Source organism: Nuphar pumila, chromosome 1 (assembly GCF_984573655.1).
Source record: "Nuphar pumila chromosome 1, dmNupPumi1.hap1.1, whole genome shotgun sequence".
Taxonomy (NCBI): Eukaryota; Viridiplantae; Streptophyta; class Magnoliopsida; order Nymphaeales; family Nymphaeaceae; genus Nuphar; species Nuphar pumila.
Genome location: NC_143249.1, coordinates 46934391 through 46953549, shown reverse-complemented (window position 1 = coordinate 46953549; position 19159 = coordinate 46934391). Strand labels below are relative to the sequence as shown.

General features: G+C 35.6%; 1 protein-coding gene across 1 annotated transcript in view; it reads right to left on the bottom strand.

Moving 5' to 3' along the window:
* Nucleotides 1-19159, bottom strand: part of LOC149848874 (geraniol 8-hydroxylase-like) — a 181487-nt gene that overhangs the window by 160297 nt on the left and 2031 nt on the right. Inside the window, exon 2 of the mRNA XM_090005528.1 lies at nt 17633-17829. Coding sequence (XP_089861654.1) covers nt 17633-17829 — 197 coding nt within the window. The remainder of the gene's footprint in view (nt 1-17632; nt 17830-19159) is intronic.

Here is a 19159-nt window from a genome sequence, read left to right as displayed (position 1 = left end):
TAATGGTACTGAATATGTTAATGACAAATTTATAGAGTTCAGAAACATACATGGACAGTTGCACAAAACCACATGTGTAAGAACACCTCAGCAAAATGGGGTTGTAGAGAGAAAGAATCAAACCTTCTTGAGGTAACAAGAGCTTTATTGTTTCAAATGAATGTTCCTGAAAAATTCTGGAGTGATGACGTTCACACTGCTTGTTACACTATAAACAGTCTTCCTACACAATTGTTGAATTTTAAAACACCCATTCAAGTTCTCAAGGGAGCTGGTCATTATATCTCTCATCTTAAAACCTTTGGATGTATTGTTTATGTGTGGAAACTACTAGTATATAAGAACAAACTGGAACATAGAGTTGTCAAATGTATGTTTCTTGGTTACTCACCTTCGCAAAAGGGGTATAAGTGTTATGATAATCAGAATCATAAGGTTTATGTATCTTGAGATGTTTCATTTGATGAAGGAAAACCATTTTTTGAAAAACATTATAATAAGATTCAAGAAGGAATGATCTATGTTCCAACATCGCCTAATATTGATCCACACAGAGAGATCATTATCAGAAACGTTCAAGATAATCATGCCTAGCATGAACAAGATCAAACACCAAGTATTGATCAAAATGAAATTATTGTTCATTTGTGTCATTTAGAACGTGTCATACGCATGCCTGCTACACTGCAAGATTTTGTCACATATTCAGCTGTTTCTCATCCTATTGAAAAACAAGTTCAATACAATAACATCTCTTAAAATTATGTGACTTATCTTGCCAAGATAAATGAATATCGAGAACCGACTACTTATGAAGAGGCATGTAAAGAAAGTAGATGGGTGGCAGCCATGAAGGAGGAATTAAAGGCCCTTAAACAAAATGAAATCTGGGAGGTTGTGAATGTGCCTCAGAACAAAAAGATCATTAGATGCAAATGGGTGTACAAAGTTAAATTTAAAAGTGATGGGTCTATAGAAAGATTCAAAGCTTGACTAGTCACAAAGGGATATTCTCAAACTGAGGGAATTGACTACACAAAAACCTTTGCACTTGTGGTGAAAATGAATACTCTTAGAATCTTATTGTCCATAGCTTGTAATCAGAACTGGGATTTTTTCTAATTAGATGTTAAAAATGCATTCTTGCAGGGAGATCTTACTAAAGGAAGGCTATATATGGTTTAAAATAGTCTCCAAGAGCGTGGTATGCTAAGTTAAGTCAGGCGTTGGAAAACAAGGGCTTCAAAAGATGCGTGTCTGATAACTCCTTGTTTGTCAAAAGAAAGACCCATCATGTTACTATTATATTAGTCTATGTTGATGATATAGTAGTAACAAAAAATTATGAGTGAGATTAAAGAGGTAAAAGGATATTTGCAAAAAGTCTTTGATATTGGGAAGGCTAAAATACTTTCTTAGAATTGAGATTGCACATTAAAAAAAGGGGTTGTCACTGTCTCAAAGAAAATATGCTATTGACTTGTTGATAGAAACGGGAAAGCTGGGAGTCAAGCCCATCGTCACTCCTATTGAGGTAAATCATAAACTTGAGAAAGATGAGTCTGAACCATTTCAAAACGTGAAACAATATCAGACTATTGTAGGGAAGCTTATATACTTGACGGTTACAAGACCAGATATATCTTATGTTGTAGGGAAAGTCAGCAAATTTATGCACAAACCTCAAAAGGTTCATATGGATGCAGTTGATAGAATTCTGTGATACATCAAGAAATTTCCAGGTCAAGGTCTTCACTTTAAACAAAATAATCATCTTAATATTATTGGCTATTCAGATTCAGATTGGGCAGGAAGCGCTCTTGATAGAAAATCCACCACTGGTTTTTGCGTTTTTGTTGGAGGAAACTTGGTTGCTTGGTAAAGTAAAAGGCAAACTGTGGTCTCAAGATCAAGTCCTGATGCCGAATATAGAGCAATGGCCAACACAGTGTGTGAGTTGATCTGGACTAAGGATTTTATGAAGGAAATGGGATATGAGATTCAAAATCTAACTCCCATGTATTGTGACAATCAAGCATCAATTCATATAGCTGCAAACCCAATTTTTCATGAAAGAACGAAACACATAGAAATAGATTGTCATTTTGTAAGGAATAAAGTGCAGAGTAAAGAAATATTCATTCCCTTCACATCCAGTTCAAATCAGCTTACTGATATATTCACTAAAGTTGTCACCAAGGACACTCTAAATTATGTCTTGAACAACATGGGAACGTTAGATATTTATGCCTCTCAGCTTGAGGGTGTTTGATAACGATGAACGACTTTGACGCCAGCCCAAGATTTACCTTGTTGCCTATCAATGCAGATTGACTGTATCATCTTCAAAAGTTAAAGATTTGTTGGTTTTTGCCTTTCCTCTTCTATTATATATAACTATAGAAATTGTTATTGTTCTCTATATAAACTCGTGTATCTCATTCTAAGAAATATAACACAACAATCTTGGTTGGTGCTTCTTTCGTGGATGTAGGTCATACCGACAGAACCACGTTATATCGTGTGTTGTTATCTTCTTGTTGAAATATTCTTGAGCACCATCTCTCTAACACATATTCTCATGAGAAATTGTTTTTTTTTGTAATGTTTTTGTCGACAAATATTAGTGGAAATAAAAATTAGAAAGTTAGAAACAAAATATGTAAAAATGACAAAGAAACATGTTATCAAAATGATTGATCACCATTTTTAAAATATCTAGCTATTTTATAACCACATAAAGCGATGACCAAAATATGACATTTTTTGGTGATACTTTCAGAATATGGCCAATATTTTGTCACTAATTGTACTCTTATAAAAAAAAAATTTAAAAGATGACCCTTATAGAAAATTGTTTCCTTAGGGCGTGTTTGATGCCTATTTCAAGTTTGGACAAAATGAACATAACCGACAGAAATGCATGTTTTGTCTATTTTTGTAACAACTGTACTAAGGTAAATGTTTATTTCGGCTGTACAATAGTATGTTCTTTGTGTCTACCGTTTGTTTTACCTTGTGTGTGAACATGATGAAATGGGTCAGATAACTTCATTTTGGATCGTACGAGTCTATTTGCCTATATGATTTTTTAACATGTTTGTTATGGATTTTAATCCCGGATGTAAATCTCGGATTGAATCTAAAAACTAAAAGATGTTTAAAATTTGAGTAATTTAAGAAAAAAAAGAAATAATATTTTTTGATATATAAATGATTTAATTAATATCATATTACATCAAATTATGAAAGTTTATCATAAAAACATCAAACCCTAAAACCAAAGTAACTATAAAAATCAAATTATCAAACCCTATTAAATCATAAATGCTCTTTCTCTGTCATTAATTAGTGAATCGCTGGGCCAATGGGAACTTCTGCTTTCTAAGTTCTGAACTCGATGGCGGTGACCTCTCGAAGGTGAGGAAAAAATGAGTGAGATCCTCTCATCCATTAAGAGAGCATCATGGAAAAGTTGCATGGTATCGTTCCTCCCATTTCAGTAAAATGATTTCAGTCTAAGAACAGCATCATTCGTGGATGAGTGTTGAATAATTAACCTTGAAACTTTAATGCTTTACTACAAAAATCTGGAAATTTTTTGATTTCAAGCTCTAATGTTTGGAGGAGTCTTATGGCTATAATAATATCTTGTCAGATATCTGCAACTATATTTTTGATTAGCAGCTAAGCATTGATGCCTGTGTATTCCCCTTTCCATTATTAATATGCATTTGCTGAAGGCAGTTAAGGTTTGGAGCAAACTAGTTGTCGCTGGGCGTAACTGCGATGTCCATTTGAGGGAGAAAACCCACATATCTCCCTCTATATAATTCAAAAAGCTGAATATCTGCGGCTGACCTTCCTGAGCGTCCTCTTATCAGCAGATCATTAACTCTGGATTGGCTGTGAAAGGAGAGCTGAACCATCAGACCTGTTTGCTTCAGAATTTGAACCCAGAAATTACAGGTATGGTGGGCTAGTGATTGACAATCCACTAGAGGTATGCTTGACTCCATAGAGCTTGTACATTCATTTTATTTCTGATTTTTACATTGCTCTTCATTTGTCCAATTCATAGGCATTGATTTGTGTCATTCCATTCATGCAGCATCTAGTTTCATCAGATTCATCATACCAATTTTTGAGTATCTATTCCCTGCATCTATGCTTCGTAAATACAACATTTACATTTTATCTGAATTTGCTTTCTGATTCATATATAATATATTGATCAAATAATCCAACTGGATTCAGTTGCCATAATAAGTTTACTTTTGATAGTTGTCCGAATAATGGATTTGATCTGTTGTGACAACCGAGGTCATTGCTCGATGGACCCATGTGAGATTTTACATTGCAACCTAATGGATGAGTCCCAGCCACAAGAAATTTAATTCAGCTGTCATAATCAAAATCGATCTGCTAAAACTGATATGCAGCTGGTAGCCCAGATTTTGTATAGCAAACAATTAGCGTGTTGGGGAACAAGCGTCGTCCTTGCCACTTTGGCACCTCCATTATGAGCTACCACCCTCCAAGCCACAACCTTACCCTTCAAACCCTGTACACTACCATTAAAAGACAAAGACCGCCACATGTCTGGAAGTGCTTCATAGCCAAGTCATGTTTGCCCTGCAAACATCACACTTGATATTAAGGGATCCTCACATAAGAAATTCTCAAAGTAGTTGCAACCCGAATTTTCTGTTGGTTTGATCTCTGCAAAGGAAGGCTAACTTTGTGTTTTGTTTGATGTGCCAAGTTGAAAACCTGTACTGTCATATATTAGAAGAAAGGATGGCAACAGGGGCTAGCAAATTCCAAGTAGATTTCTATTAACTAGTGTTACCTGTGCATGACAGGCTAAGTTTATAGTTTATACATCACCATTAATTGCATATATCTATGCATCACTTTCTTACATATCAATCATCATATTGTAATTCGTGGCACACACCTCATTTCTTGCACATTCACCTGTACCCACCTTGCATTCCATTGCCGCACCTACGCAGTTATCATTTGTTGTGCATCTGTGCACTCCAATTTCCAGCATATCTGTACACCCCAGTTCTCACACATATTCATTATTACTTGACCACCTTCACAACACCCTACTGTATCCACATATCTGTTGTAGCTTCTTCACCAACACACCAACAACACTCCTTTGCTACAATTATCACAACATACATGCCCACAATGCATTTCCACATTGCTACACCCTTACAGTAACCCACAGTTGCTCCCATCTATCTTGTCACCTACCACCTCTTCTTTGAATCTCAATGGAGGCTTCAGCAGGATATTATCCATGTCCAGCATCAACTTTTACTGCAAAATACCTGGCTACTACTAAGAGTGAATTGAGTTGTGGTGCATCAATTCCCACAGGTGTTGAGTTATATGTCACCAATCTGAAGCGTAGGTCCTATGAGAATGAATTTCGTTGTTGTGTGATCCTTTCATATATTGTCTAGAGCTTATAGGTTGTATAGCATTTGCTTGTTAGTTAAATCAAGGTATTAGCATGTTGATTAATAGGAATCTTAGATATATTATAACATCCCTCACCATCTTCATTTGTGCTCAGGTACCTCTTCATATATAAATATTGACTTTGACATGATCCGCTTCCATATTTTGGCATCCTTATTGAGTATTAACTTTGTTTTACAGAGAAATGTGGATGTTTGAATTTCTTTTTTTTTCTAGATTAGGAATTTGAATTCCAATGTGATTTAAAGATTGTAATAGCTAGAGAATTCTTTACATTTCCAGCTTTAGATTAGAATGGATGAGCATGTAAATACCATTTGTTTCATTATTTTTCTCTATTTTAAGAATTCACAAATGGGACCACGAATGGCACGTGCACCATCTTATAAAAGGTGATTAATCCTAAGTTGAAGATTTACATCAATGGCCATAGTCAAGATGTGGACAAGACTTAGGATTTTCATCTTTTATGGGATAACACTGGATCCCCATATGATCCTTTTAAAAAAAAATCATCATATTTTTCTAAATATTTTCCTCTTTTATCAGAGTTTAGTTTAAAATTAGATCAATATATATATCAATGGCCATAGTCAGGATATATTGAGAGTTAATTTTATTTTTAACTCTATAAAAGCACCAAAATATGTTTTATTCTTTACCTGAATTTAAATATAGATTATTATATAATATATTCAATGACCATAGCCAGGGATGTATTATATCTTCAATCTTATTTTAATTCACTTAAAGAATGAAATATGATTTTCAAATACAATTTCAAAATTCTTTAAATTCATCATTTAAGATAGAACATCATATTTTCAAAATTCTTTTTCAAAAATTCAAGTGATTTCCTTCGAATATCTTCTTCACTTCGCAAATTAATTTTCAAACTTCTGTAAATTCAAATACCATTCTCAGATTCTAACTTTAAATTCGAAGTCCAACTAGATTTACAAGCACCTGGGATAAGACACATGTTCGAAGGTAAGAACATCTTCTCCAGTGCAATTTTCTTGGAAACAAAGGATAAGGGTGCAAGTTTCAGTTTTGATGCTAGCATAGGACATCTAGAGATGTAAAACAAGCGAGCTGCTTCATCCCAACTTGGGCATTTCTTGTGTAAGAACTTGAAAGATTGACAAACTAAGCCAGAGGAACCACAAGCTATGCGTGGTTTAGGCTTTGATCTTGTCAAGAATGATGTCCACACAAGTATTATGATGCTATGCGAAGTAATAGTGGCCTGTTATTTTGCATTATGACAGGTCTGTCAAGGCTAAAGTTCATGTTAAGTAAGCTAAGAATCATGTAAAAGCATTGTTTTCTCGAAATACACTATCATTAATTTAGCCATTTTCTTATCAATGATGCCATTACCTTTGACTTGCATCAATTCTCTACTATCATATCATGTGCTAAAGTGCAACATATCTGGTGCATCCAACAGTCATTTATGTTTTTTCTTCTAGTTATGTCTTATCCCAGGTGCTTGTAAATTTGGATTCCAAATCATCGGGTGTGCATAGGGGGGTGTCAACGGGTCGGGTTTGGTTTGGACCCGATTTTTGGGTATGGTATCGGGTCCAGATCCTGGTCTAATCGGGTCCATCCAACAATCATCTATGTTTTTTTCTAGTTGTGTCTTATCCCAGGTGCTTGTAAATTTAAGATCCAGATTTCAACTTCATCATTGGATCTCAGATTTCAGGTCCAATTCCCATTTAGGATTCTAAATCCAGAATTCAACTTCATCTTGGTTCTCAGACTTCAGATCCAAATTCCACTTAGGATCCAGATTTCCAAATGCAACTCCATCTTGGATATCAGGCTTCAGATCCGTATTCCATTTAGAATTCCAGACTTCGGATCTAAATCCATTTAAGATGCCAGATTCCAAATCCAAGTTTATCATGATTCCCAAATTCCAAAAACCAACTCCATTTTCATATCCCATCTAGATCTTTTAATCCAATTCTATTTTTCAATCTCAATTTGGATTTCTCAAGTCCCATCTTGATTTCAAAATTTCGAAATTGGAATTCAATTCAATTTTCTCTCCTAAATCCATTTTCAAAATTTAAATTCAAAGTCAATTGCTGACTTTGGAACTTTCTTTCTTTTTCTTTTATCTCAATTTCAAATCATTTTTTTCAAAAATCAAAGATTTATTCTCCTAAACTCTGACTATTTCAAAGACTTAGAATTTTAAATCTAAAGTTCTAAGTTAAAAACCATTTCTTTACTCTATCATCAGATTCATCTCAAAAACACTTAGAGATTTTCAAAATCCTTTTTCAAAAAGAGCATACATCCTTGCATTGCACAAGCATGATTCTTTGTGCATTTAGACTTAGAATAAATTCTTAGATAATCTTTTAGCAAAGCAAAAAAGCATAAATTCGATCCTTGGTTCGATTACCCTTGGTAAAGGCGCCAGAAACGGTCGAACCTCGTACCGACGAGCGAGCCCTGTCTCCCAATTTTTCCCACAAATATTTCAAAATAAAGGCGAGTTATTTTCTTAAATATCTTCAAAATTAAGGTCAAGTGAAACCCCGCAAAAGAGCTCCTCTCTCTTCTTCCCTTTTCTCATTTTCTCTTCTTCTTTTCTATCTTTTATTCCCCTTCAAAAGGGGAATGGAGGTTAGAAAGGCAAAGAAAAAGGAAAAGAAGAATGAGAGGAAAAATTTTGCGATGATCACAGGTTTGGCGACCGAGATGGGACTGGTCTCCGTCCGGTCGAATTTTTGCCTTTTGCTTTGCTTTGATATTATCTAAGTCTTTATTCTACAAATGTCAGCTTCATTTTCATGCAAACCTTAGGAGCCTAGACTCTGTCCTAAGCTGACATCATTGCATATAGGATCTAAGTATGGTTTGGTAGGACCATATTGAGGAGAACTATCCATGCTCACATTAGACTTAGATCTGAAATACAACTCTCCTCAATTCTAGGGATTGAATGCAAACAATGTGTGCAAGTGTATGCTTCCTTTCATTTAAAATCTATCTCTTTAGGACTTGCATTAGAGCCATCTGATTTTCTGCATGTTGAACATATTTTTGAAAACCTCCCTACCTGTATTGTCTCGGTCTTCACGTTGCTGGGCTCTCTCACTGAACCATAGTTCGGGAGAGAGCCTCACAAATGGACCACTTATTTGGGTTCGCGCCCCCCTACTACGTACCTAAGGGCCATAGTCCGAGGTATATGGGTAGGTGCTCAAGGATGTTGGGATGCCATTACCTTAGAACCGAAGAAATATTTTATATGACACGTACTTCGAGCTTCAGCTTGAGTATATCGGCGTACCTTGATTGGAATCAGATGATCTGAACCTTAGAGTTAGGATTAAGGTCCTACAAGCCTTTTTTCAAATCTTGCATTTAGAGTCAACTTCTAGGGAGTGCTATTTTGTGCATCATTGCTTGCATAATTTGATTCTTTTGTAAACATTATCTTGAAAAATCTTATTTTTCAAAATTCTGGATGTTTATTTTACAAAAATTCTTTTATTTTCTCAAAATCCAGGATTGTATATTTCTCATTTCTTTATTCTTTCATTTCTTAAGCCCTGGACATGTCTTTTAAGTTTTCTTATCTTTCAAAAGGTCCAGGCATATTTCCTTCTTTTCTTCTAATTTATTTAATTTCTTTTGATCCTGCCTGCAATTTTTCAATATTCAAATCTTGTCATCCATCATCAAATATGTCTTCAAAAATTCTATTTTTCTTATCCAAGATCGAGAGATCTTCCTTCAAAATCTTTTAGTATCTCTTTCTTTGTCTCTCTTTTTCCCAAAAACTCTTCAAGTTTTAAATCCTTCCTTTATTCTACAGAAAGCACCAACATTTCATCATGGTTCGGACAAGAGCAAGAAGGAGGGCAGCTCAACAACATAATGACAGCGAAGTGGAAGAAATGAACTCTTCTAGGTTGTTTCGAAAACATGATTCTGATGAAGATGATGTTGACCCGGCGATGTATAAGATCTTTCAAAAGATGATGGCAAAAATGATGTCTGAGCAAGCTGGGGAAGGTTCAAAGGAAGTAGCCTCTAAAAACAAGATCAAGAGAAAGTCAGTGAAGAAGCATGTCAGGATCAACAAGAAGAGGATTCAACAAGATAACACATCTGAGGGTATAGAATCGGCCGAAGAGGATTCCGAGGAAGAACAGTTTGTATTCGTCCCAAGACATCTGCGACAGCCCAAGAAGATGACAGAAGAGCCTGAATCTGTCAACAAGCCTAAAGATGGGGTCCCGACAGAAGATTCAATTCAAGTATTGACGAAGATGGTCAAAGATCTGCAGATTCGAGACAAGGGAAAAAAAGTATATACCAGACAAGATTTCTACCTCGGTCTAGATGAGGACAACAGCCTGGAAGACCTCCCCCGAAAATTTATTAAGTTCGATGGGTCTGGCAACCCAAAGGCCCACCTCGCGATGTTCTTCGCCGAGTGTACCAGATTTAGTGAAGACAATTGGGCCCTCTTCTTGTGTTTCCCTCACAGTTTAGAAGGTGTGGCAGCTAAATGGTACGCAGAACATATCAATCCTGTTGAACTGCAAAATTTTGACAAGGTTGTTAATTTGTTTATGGAGCGGTTCATGTTCAACACTGAGGCACTGCCAACCCTCAATCACTTATACAACCTGAAGTAAGAAGATAAAGAAAAGGCCGTAGATTTCATTCGCAGATGAAGAGACACATGTAATAAAAAGAGAACCCCCATTTCAGAAGAGCACGCGCTCCAGGTTATCTTGAACAATTTCTCTCAACCTCTCAGGAGCCTTATTTCCACTTACCCATCAAAATCATTCATAGAGCTTATTGAACGAGCTGAGTGGCTCGAGATGGGGATGAACAATGGGAATTATGAGGGCATCACTCTCGTCAAGAGCAGTCAAGACCTAAAAAAGAAGGTGAATTATACATTCTCAGCTAACTCTGAGGGCAGTAGCAGCAAGGATAGCACGAACAAGTAGATGGGGCAGTGAGAGGAAACCTCTAAGGAGAATGACAAGCCAGTTCTGGCCAAGCAGAAAGAAAAGATAAAACGCGAAGGTTGGGGTTATGACTGCAATTCACTGCTCTTGAACAGTCCCTCGAGCAAATTCTGGAGTACATGTTAAGCAAAGATATGATTAAACTTTTGAGAGTTGCTGATCCCCCGGTTTCCTTGGAAAAATGGAAGGACAAGTTCTGCAAGTTTCACCGAGCAGTGGGGCACGATACCGAGCACTGCTTCATCCTAAAGAACATCATTCAGGATTGCATTGATAAAAACCTTTTGATAAAGGACGAAGATGAAGAGCAGCCCACTGTCCTGACCAAGCCTTTCCCAGATCATTTAATAAACTGACAATGATAGAGTCTTTTTCTGCTTTCCTCCATTTTCTTTACCAACCATCTTGTAAGGGCAAGTCAGACCGAGCCTTTTTGTGATCTTTTGGTAAAAAATGCTTGTAAATATTTCAGTCTTTGCTATCAGTTTTTTTCTTATAAATGAAAATGCCGATTTCCTTTATATCTTTGTGTTCAATTCTCATTTTTTTTGCCATATTGGGGCATCTTTCGTTAAAAATTATGTTTTACGCTTCAAAAATATTCTTTTACCATCAGATTTCTATTCTTTTCAGGGTAAGGGACAAGCCTGACAATCCTCCATGAGAGAAATGATATTACCTATGAGGGTCTTTTAAAATCATAAAAATCTGAAAAAGTTCTGCAAAATCTTCATCATAATCACCAAAGATTCAAAATTTTGGGTCCAATCTTTCAAAAATCAACCCTTATGTTGATATCCTTTTCAAAATTGGTTTTAAAACTATTGTTTTCAAAGAATCGACCCTCATGATGATCTCTCTTTAAAATCAACCCTCATGTTGATTCTTCTCCAACAAGATTAGCTCTCGTATTGATCATTCTTTAAAATCAACCTCACGGTTGATCCTCTTTCCAAAAATGATTTTCTCATAAACATTCTCATCTCATTTTAAAGATCCCAGATGCAGGCAGGATCAAACAAATTCTTTTTCTCAATCAACTCTTTTCATTTGTCAATTTTTATCAGTCTTATCAATTTTTGTTCATCTTTATCGATTTTGTCAATTTTATCGATTCTTCATTAATTTTATTAATTTTTCTTGTCAATTTTTTTCAATTACCGTTTCAGGTTAAGGGATAAACCTGATGCCTCTTTCCCATGAGGTATTCATTTTTCCTTCTTTTCCTTTCCACTCAGGTTAAGGGACAAACCTGAATTTCCCTTTCAGGTTAAGGGATAAACCTAAACCTCGTCCTACGAGGTCCTTCTTCCTTCAGGATAAGGGATAGTCTTGAAGCCTTTCATCATCTTTCAAGTATCCTCAGATCTTTGTCAATTCTTTATTAATCCTTATTTCTTTGTCAATTTTATCGATTTTATTAATTCTTTATCATTTTTTATCAATTCTTTTAATTCTTTATCGACCTTTTATCAATTTTGTCAATTCTATTCTTTTTCCCTTTCAAGTTAAGGGATAAACCTAAATCATCTTCCACAATTTCTTTAATTTTCATCAATTCTTAATTTTCTTTTATCCTTTCCTTTTAAAGATTCGGGTTCCGACTCGGATCTTCCTTTTATCTTTTCTTTGAAGTTTCGAGTTCCGACTCTGGCTTCCCTTTGGTTCTAAATGCTCGCATTGGACCAATCCTTTTCTTTTATCTTTTACTTTTAAAGATTTGGGTTCCGACTCGGGTCTTCCTTTTATCTTTTCTTTTAAAGTTTCGAGTTCCGACTTGGGCTTTCCTTTGGTTCTAATTAGACCAATCGTTTTCTTTTATCTTTTCTTTTTAAAGATTCGGGTTCCAACTTGGGTCTTTCTTTTATCTTTTTCTTTGAAGTTTTGAGTTCCGACTCGGGTTTTTCTTTGGTTCTAATGCTCGCATTTGACCAATCGTTTCTTTTTATCTTTTATCTTTTCCTTTTAAAGATTCGGGTTCCGACTCGGGTCTTCCTTTTATATTTTCCTTTGAAGTTTCGAGTTCAGACTCAGGTTTCCCTTTGGCTCTAATGCTCGCATTGGACCAATCATTTCCTTTTATCTTTTATCTTTTCCTTCTAAAGATTCAGATTCTGACTCGGGTCTTCCTTTTATCTTTTCTTTTGAAGTTTCGAGTTCCGACTCGGGCTTCCCTTTGGTTCTAATTGGACCAATTGCTTTCTTTTATCTTTTATCTTTTATCTTTTTCTTTTAAAGATTCGGGTTCCGACTCGAGTCTTCCTTTTTATCTTTTCTTTTAAAGTTTCAAGTTCTGATTCGAGCTTCCCTTTGGTTCTAATGCTCGCATTGAACCAATCGTTTTCCTTTATCTTTTATCCTTTAGGATTCGGGTTCCGACTCAGGTCTTCCTTTTTATCTTTTCTTTTGAAGTTTCGAGTTCCGACTCAAGCCCTTTGGTGCTAATGCTCGCATTGGACCAATCGTTTTCTTTAAAAATTTGAGTTCCAAGAACTCAGATTTTTTTTTATCTTTTCCTTTTAAGATTCGGGTTCTGACTCGGGTCTTTTCTTTTATCTTTTCATTTGAAGTTTCGGGTTCCGATTCGGACTTCCTTTTGGATCCAATGCTCGTGTTGGAACCAATCGTTGCGTCGAAAATTCGAGTTTTCAAACTCAATTTTCTCTTTTATCTTGAAGATCAGGGTTCCGACTCGGGTTTTTCCCTATATATATTTCATCTTCCTTTTTTTTTTAAACATCCGAGTTCCGACTCGGACTCTTTTTCAAAAAACACCCAACCCTCGGGTTGGTTCATCTTTCTTTTCTTAAAAAAAAAATATCTGAGTTCCGACTCAGATTCTTCTTTCAAGCTTCAGGTTTATTCTCTTCAAAAATTCCTTCTTTCCCCTTCAGGTTAAGGGATAAACCTGAGTTTCCCGTTCAGGATAAAGGATAATCCTGAAACCATTCATAGAAGCAGTGCAACCTTTTGTAATGGTCCTTCAAAATCCAATTCTCACGTTGGTCCTTCCAAATCCATTCTCGCATTGGTCCTTCATCTAAACCAATTCTCACATTGATCCTTCCAAATCCAGTCTAACACTGGTCCTTCATCAAATCCAATTCTCACGTTGGTCCTTCCAAAACCAGTCTAACACTGGTCCTTCATCAAATCCAATTCTCACGTTGGTCCTTCCAAAACCAGTCTAACACTGGTCCTTTATCAAATCCAATTCTCACGTTGGTCCTTCCAAAACCAGTTTAACACTGGTCCTTCATCAAATCCAATTCTCGCATTGGTCCTTCATCTAAACCAATTCTCACATTGATCCTTCAAAACCCAGTCCAACACTAGTCCTTCATCCAAATCCTTCAAAATTCCAATTTACACTGGTCCTTCAAAATCCCAATGTTTACATTGGTCGTTCCAAATTCCAATTTCATAAATTGGTCCTTCAAAATTTCAGTTTACACTGGTCCTTCAAAATTCCAATGTTTACATTAGTCCTTCCAAAATTCCAATTTCATAAATTGGTCCTTCAAAATTCCAGTTTTACACTGGTCCTTCAAAATTCCAATGTTTACATTGGTCCTTCCAAAATTCCAATTTCTTAAATTGGTCCTTTAAAATTCTAGTTTACACTCGTCCTTCAAAATTCCAATGTTTACATTGGTCCTTCCAAATTCCAATTTTTCAAATTAGTCCTTCAAAATTCTAGTTTTACACTGGTCCTTCAAAATTCCAATGTTTACATTGGTCCTTCCAAATTCCAATTTCATAAATTGGTCCTTCAAAATTTCAGTTTTACACTGGTCCTTCAAAATTCCAATGTTTGCATTGGTCCTTCAAAAATTCCAATTTCATAAATTGGTCCTTCAAAATTCCAGTTTTACACTGGTCCTTCAAAATTCCAATGTTTACATTGGTCCTTCCAAATTCCAAATTTTCAAATTGATCCTTTAAAATTCTAGTTTTACACTGGTCCTTCAAAATTCCAATGTTTACATTGGTCCTTCAAAATTCCAATTTTCTCAAATTGGTCCTTCATAAAATTCCAATGTTTACATTGGTCCTTCCAAATTCCAATTTCATAAATTGGTCCTTCAAAATTCCAGTCTTACACTGGTCCTTCAAAATTCTAATGTTTACATTGGTTCTTCCAAATTCCAATTTTTCAAATTGGTCCTTCAAAATTCCAGTTTTACACTGGTCCTTCAAAATTCCAATGTTTACATTGGTCCTTCCAAATTTCAATTTCTCTCAAATTGGTCCTTCCAAATTCCAATTGCTTAAATTGGTCCTTCAAAATTCCAGTTTTACACTGGTCCTTCAAAATTCCAATGTTTACATTGGTCCTTCAAAAATTCCAGTTTAACACTGGTCCTTTACCGAGATCTTTATCAAAATCTTTTTGTCAAAAAATTCCTTTATCAAAATCCTTCTCGAATTCCAGTTTAACACTGGTTCTTTACCAAAATTCTTTTACCAAGGTACTTTACCAAAATTCTTTAACTTAACCTCATTTTATATTGATCCTGTAAAATCCAATCTTACTGATCAAAATTGTCAAAATCAAAATTTTCAGCCCAAAGTCTTATCAAAATCTATATTGAGTGATTATTCTACCAAGGATTCTCGAAAATCTTGCCAATCTGCTAAAAAGGCATTGATTTCAATATTCTGTTTCACATAATAATCACCTCAGATTACCTCTAGTATTCTTTTCAAAAAGGGTTAAGCTTTTTATGAAAAAAAAGAGTGAAATTCAAATCTTCTCTGTGTTGATCAACCAAGAGGATGTAAGAAATATCCTTGGTGTGATTAGCGAAAGAAATATTCAATGATGTTGAAATGCCGGAAGCGAATCGATATTGATCATAACTATGACGCATGCTTAAAGACGACTTTCTGGCAATCAGGTAGTGGAAATACCTTGAGCGATAAAAAGAATCCACTCAATTCGTATCTCCTTATCCATACATTTAAGCTTCAATCAAATATCCACAAAGGGGATCTCTCAATTGTCGTCAAAATGAAGACGAATATGTGAGTTTGACCCCCGGGGCCAAAGAAGATTTGGATCATCTCCGAGATGAAGGAGTTTGTGACAGATTCTTTCAGGGAATGTTCAGATCACCGCCAAGATGAAGGCGACTGCGTTGAACTTCCCGACAAACCCTAAAAGATATTTGATTGCTGCTATTATCAAGATTTTTAACCAATGAGCCAATATAATCCTTGAGAAAAAGAAGGATCGGAGCATCTCCAAGATGAAGGAGTTTGTGACGTACCCTTCCCCGAAAAAAAAAGAGAGAAAAACCAGAACATCTCCAGAATGAAGGATGATGTAATGAACTTCCCCCAGAAAACCAAAGAAAACTTAATGTCTCAAAAATAGTGCCAGAAAGATCATTATAGGAAAAGCCCTAGGATATCAAACTGCCAAGATTGCCAGGAATCATCTTTTCTTATGCGAAATCTTTTCATCAATATCTTTTCACTGCTTGCTTTTATGAAATTAAGAATATTTTCTTCGTTATTTATGTCAAAGGAAATTGATAGCTTCCTTGAAGAAACTCAACAACTTTAAAATTTGAATCTGACTCTGAAATCCAGAGAGTTAACCTCGTTGAATGAAATACTCTAGGTGAAAAGAGGGAATATCTTTCGCACATACATGCACACTTTCAAGCATTTAAATCAATTGCAATTTCATCTCATTGGCAAAATTTTCTAGTTATTCAAAAATGAAATAAATGCTTAATACCTATTTTGATACAGCCTAGCATTATGTATACCTTTTAAAGAGAATTGCTTCATTTTGGTGAGGTATTTCTCCCAGTCCCATCATGGTTTTCTCCATCAAGGAATCCATGCTTTATATATCCATTTCAAATAAATATTATACCTGAACCTCGTCTTACAAGGTATTTTTCAAAAATGTCTCATTATGGTCTTTCAAAATATCTTTGTCCCATCCAGGTTAAGGGCTAAACCTGTGTCTATTGCGAAAAATTCTTATCTTTGTCTCAGCCGTGAGACTTCTTCAAAAACCTCTCCTTTTACCATTTCGGGATAATCATCCCAAAATCCCATCACGATCTCCTCATTTTCTTTTGTCCAAATTACTTTCTTCTCAAGGATTTCGATTCTTCCAAAAACCTTTCAGGATAAGGTGCCAAACCTGGAAAATAATGTTTTACAAAGCCAATTCTTCCACACCCAGTTCATGCATTCTGACTGGGGCATTTTTTTTTAAAAAGAAAATTTGGTGTGTCTTCTTTGCCGCTAAGCTCGGCATACAACCGTCTTAGCAGCAAAGAGGGGCATCTGTGAACACCCCAAATTTTCAAAAAATCCAAAAATTCCTTTTTTGCCCCTGACCTCCGTTATCTGAATAATTGGGTCAATTTTTAACAAAAATTTCATTCATTTCTCAAATTCACTGAAATCCATGCTCAATGTCCGAATCTGACCCAATTCTGGATCCAAATCTGATATTCGGATCCAATTTTTGAATCCAAGTCTCTTATTCTTCAAAAAAGTAAAAAAAAATCAAATTCCTTATATTTTCTCAGAGGTCTTTCTCAATTCAAGGTCCAATCTCAATTTAAAAATCTGAAATCTAATGTTTTGTCAAAATTTTCGGACCGAGATCCATTTCTGAAAAAACAATTCCCAAATTTAACCTAGTATTTCTCAAAAACCTCATATTCAAAAAAACCTTACAATTTCAAAACAAATATTTTGTAAAAACACTTCAAAACCCCGTCTGGATCCCATCCTTTGAAAATCCTCAAGTTTTTCTCGTATCTTCTCATATCTTTAGAATTTCTCTCAAAATAAGTTTTTAATAAAAAAATGTGTGTTAGCTCGAACCCTTTTGTTTTACTCAAAACCCTTTTAAAAAAAAATGTGTGTTGAAAGAAAGAAGCCTCATTTTAGAAATTTGATAAAGTTGAAGGGGTGCTTGAAAAAAAGAAAAAAAGACAAAGAGAAAACCCTAAAATCGTTGATCCTCCATCACACACCCTCCTCCTCCTCTGCTCATCTCCAACCGACTTTCTTCCAGAGCCTTCCTTCTCTCCCTTTAAGAGAAGCACGCAGAGGAACCCTAAAGCCATCACCTCTCACCACCACACCCCTCTCCTTCATGCATCGGCCGCTCCTCACCTTTGCACCCTCCTCCTTCTCGAGTGCCCATTCTTTTCCCCTTGTTTTGTTATATTGTTTGGAGGAATCGAAGCCATTCAGCGTCCATAAGAAAGAATCATCTCCTGCGTAGCTGTATTGAACCTCCCTTCTCTCAATCTCTCCCAAACAGCTGAAGGAAGTTGGCCCTCTCTACAACAACCAGAGGGAATACCCCCTTTACCCCTCAATCCCCCTTCATATGCTTCTGATTGGATGTCCTAATCAAAAGGGATTCTCATCCCGATTCATCAATCATGATAGCAACAGGAGTCCCGATTCCCATTCAAAATCAAGTAAGTGCTCTTTCCTCTTCCTGTAAATTTTTCTTTTCTTTTCTCTTTCTCTTTGATTTTTCTATTTTTCAGCCCCATTTACGCAACAATGGTGGCGTTGGGTTGCTTGTGAAACACCAACCCACCCTTATGCTACAACGAAAGGAACGAATGTGTTCCGACACTTTTATTTATTTATTTATTTTTTTTTTTTTGCGATGCTCTCTTCTCTCAATATCAGATTTCTTATTTTTTTTTTACCTTCTGATTTTTTTATCATTGGCTCATTATTTTCCTTTTTATAATATACCCTACATTCATGAGTCACATTCATCAAAAGGATGCATCATCCATTTGTTTGATCGTCTCTGTTTTATATTCACCAGAGTATGTGTTTTTTTTTATGCTTGATGTTAATGTTTATGTTTTCAATACAATCATGCTATATATCGCAGTTTCAATATATGTTTGCTCTTTATTCTGATCCATTTTCCTTTTATTAGTTCAATTTCTTGTTTACAATCGGCTTGAGCTCTGATATCTCATTTGGTTTTGTTTGATTTCCTGTTCATATGTCGATTATCCTTGATTTGAGATTTCCTGTTTTAAATATCTGCTAACCTCAATTGTCCGTTACATTTCTGAGGCTCCCGTCCCTAGTTTCATGGTGTTTGTCCATCACTCGTATGCCCCTCACATCACGGCATGAACAATATAGAATTCGTTGGGTTCAGGAGTTCAGCGAGAGAAAGTCACCTCTCATATGTTATCAAAGGGGCCCGACATTAATTTATGTTCTTGCTCATACCTCTGCAAATATTAATTCGGTATAAGCATGCTTGTATTTTATCTCACTGATTCCGGTCTTTTGCTAGCTATTACTGAATCTCTTCAGTTTTTTTTTTGCAGGTTCTTGAGCATTTGCTCACATTTCGATCTTCTGTTTCGTTTTAACTGTCCATCATATATGATTCCTTGTTCTATCTCTATTTTTTTTTTATGTTCATTCTGACCATCGATTTAGATTTTTATTTCTTATTTTGTTTCATGTACCGCAGTGCATGTAGCTAATCAAAGTTAGTGTTTTAGTACCACTGTTAATTCATCTACAAACGTCATTTGTTTGTTGGATTTGCCTTCTGATCGTGTGATTGCGTCATTCACATTTATCCTGTGCCATTTGACATT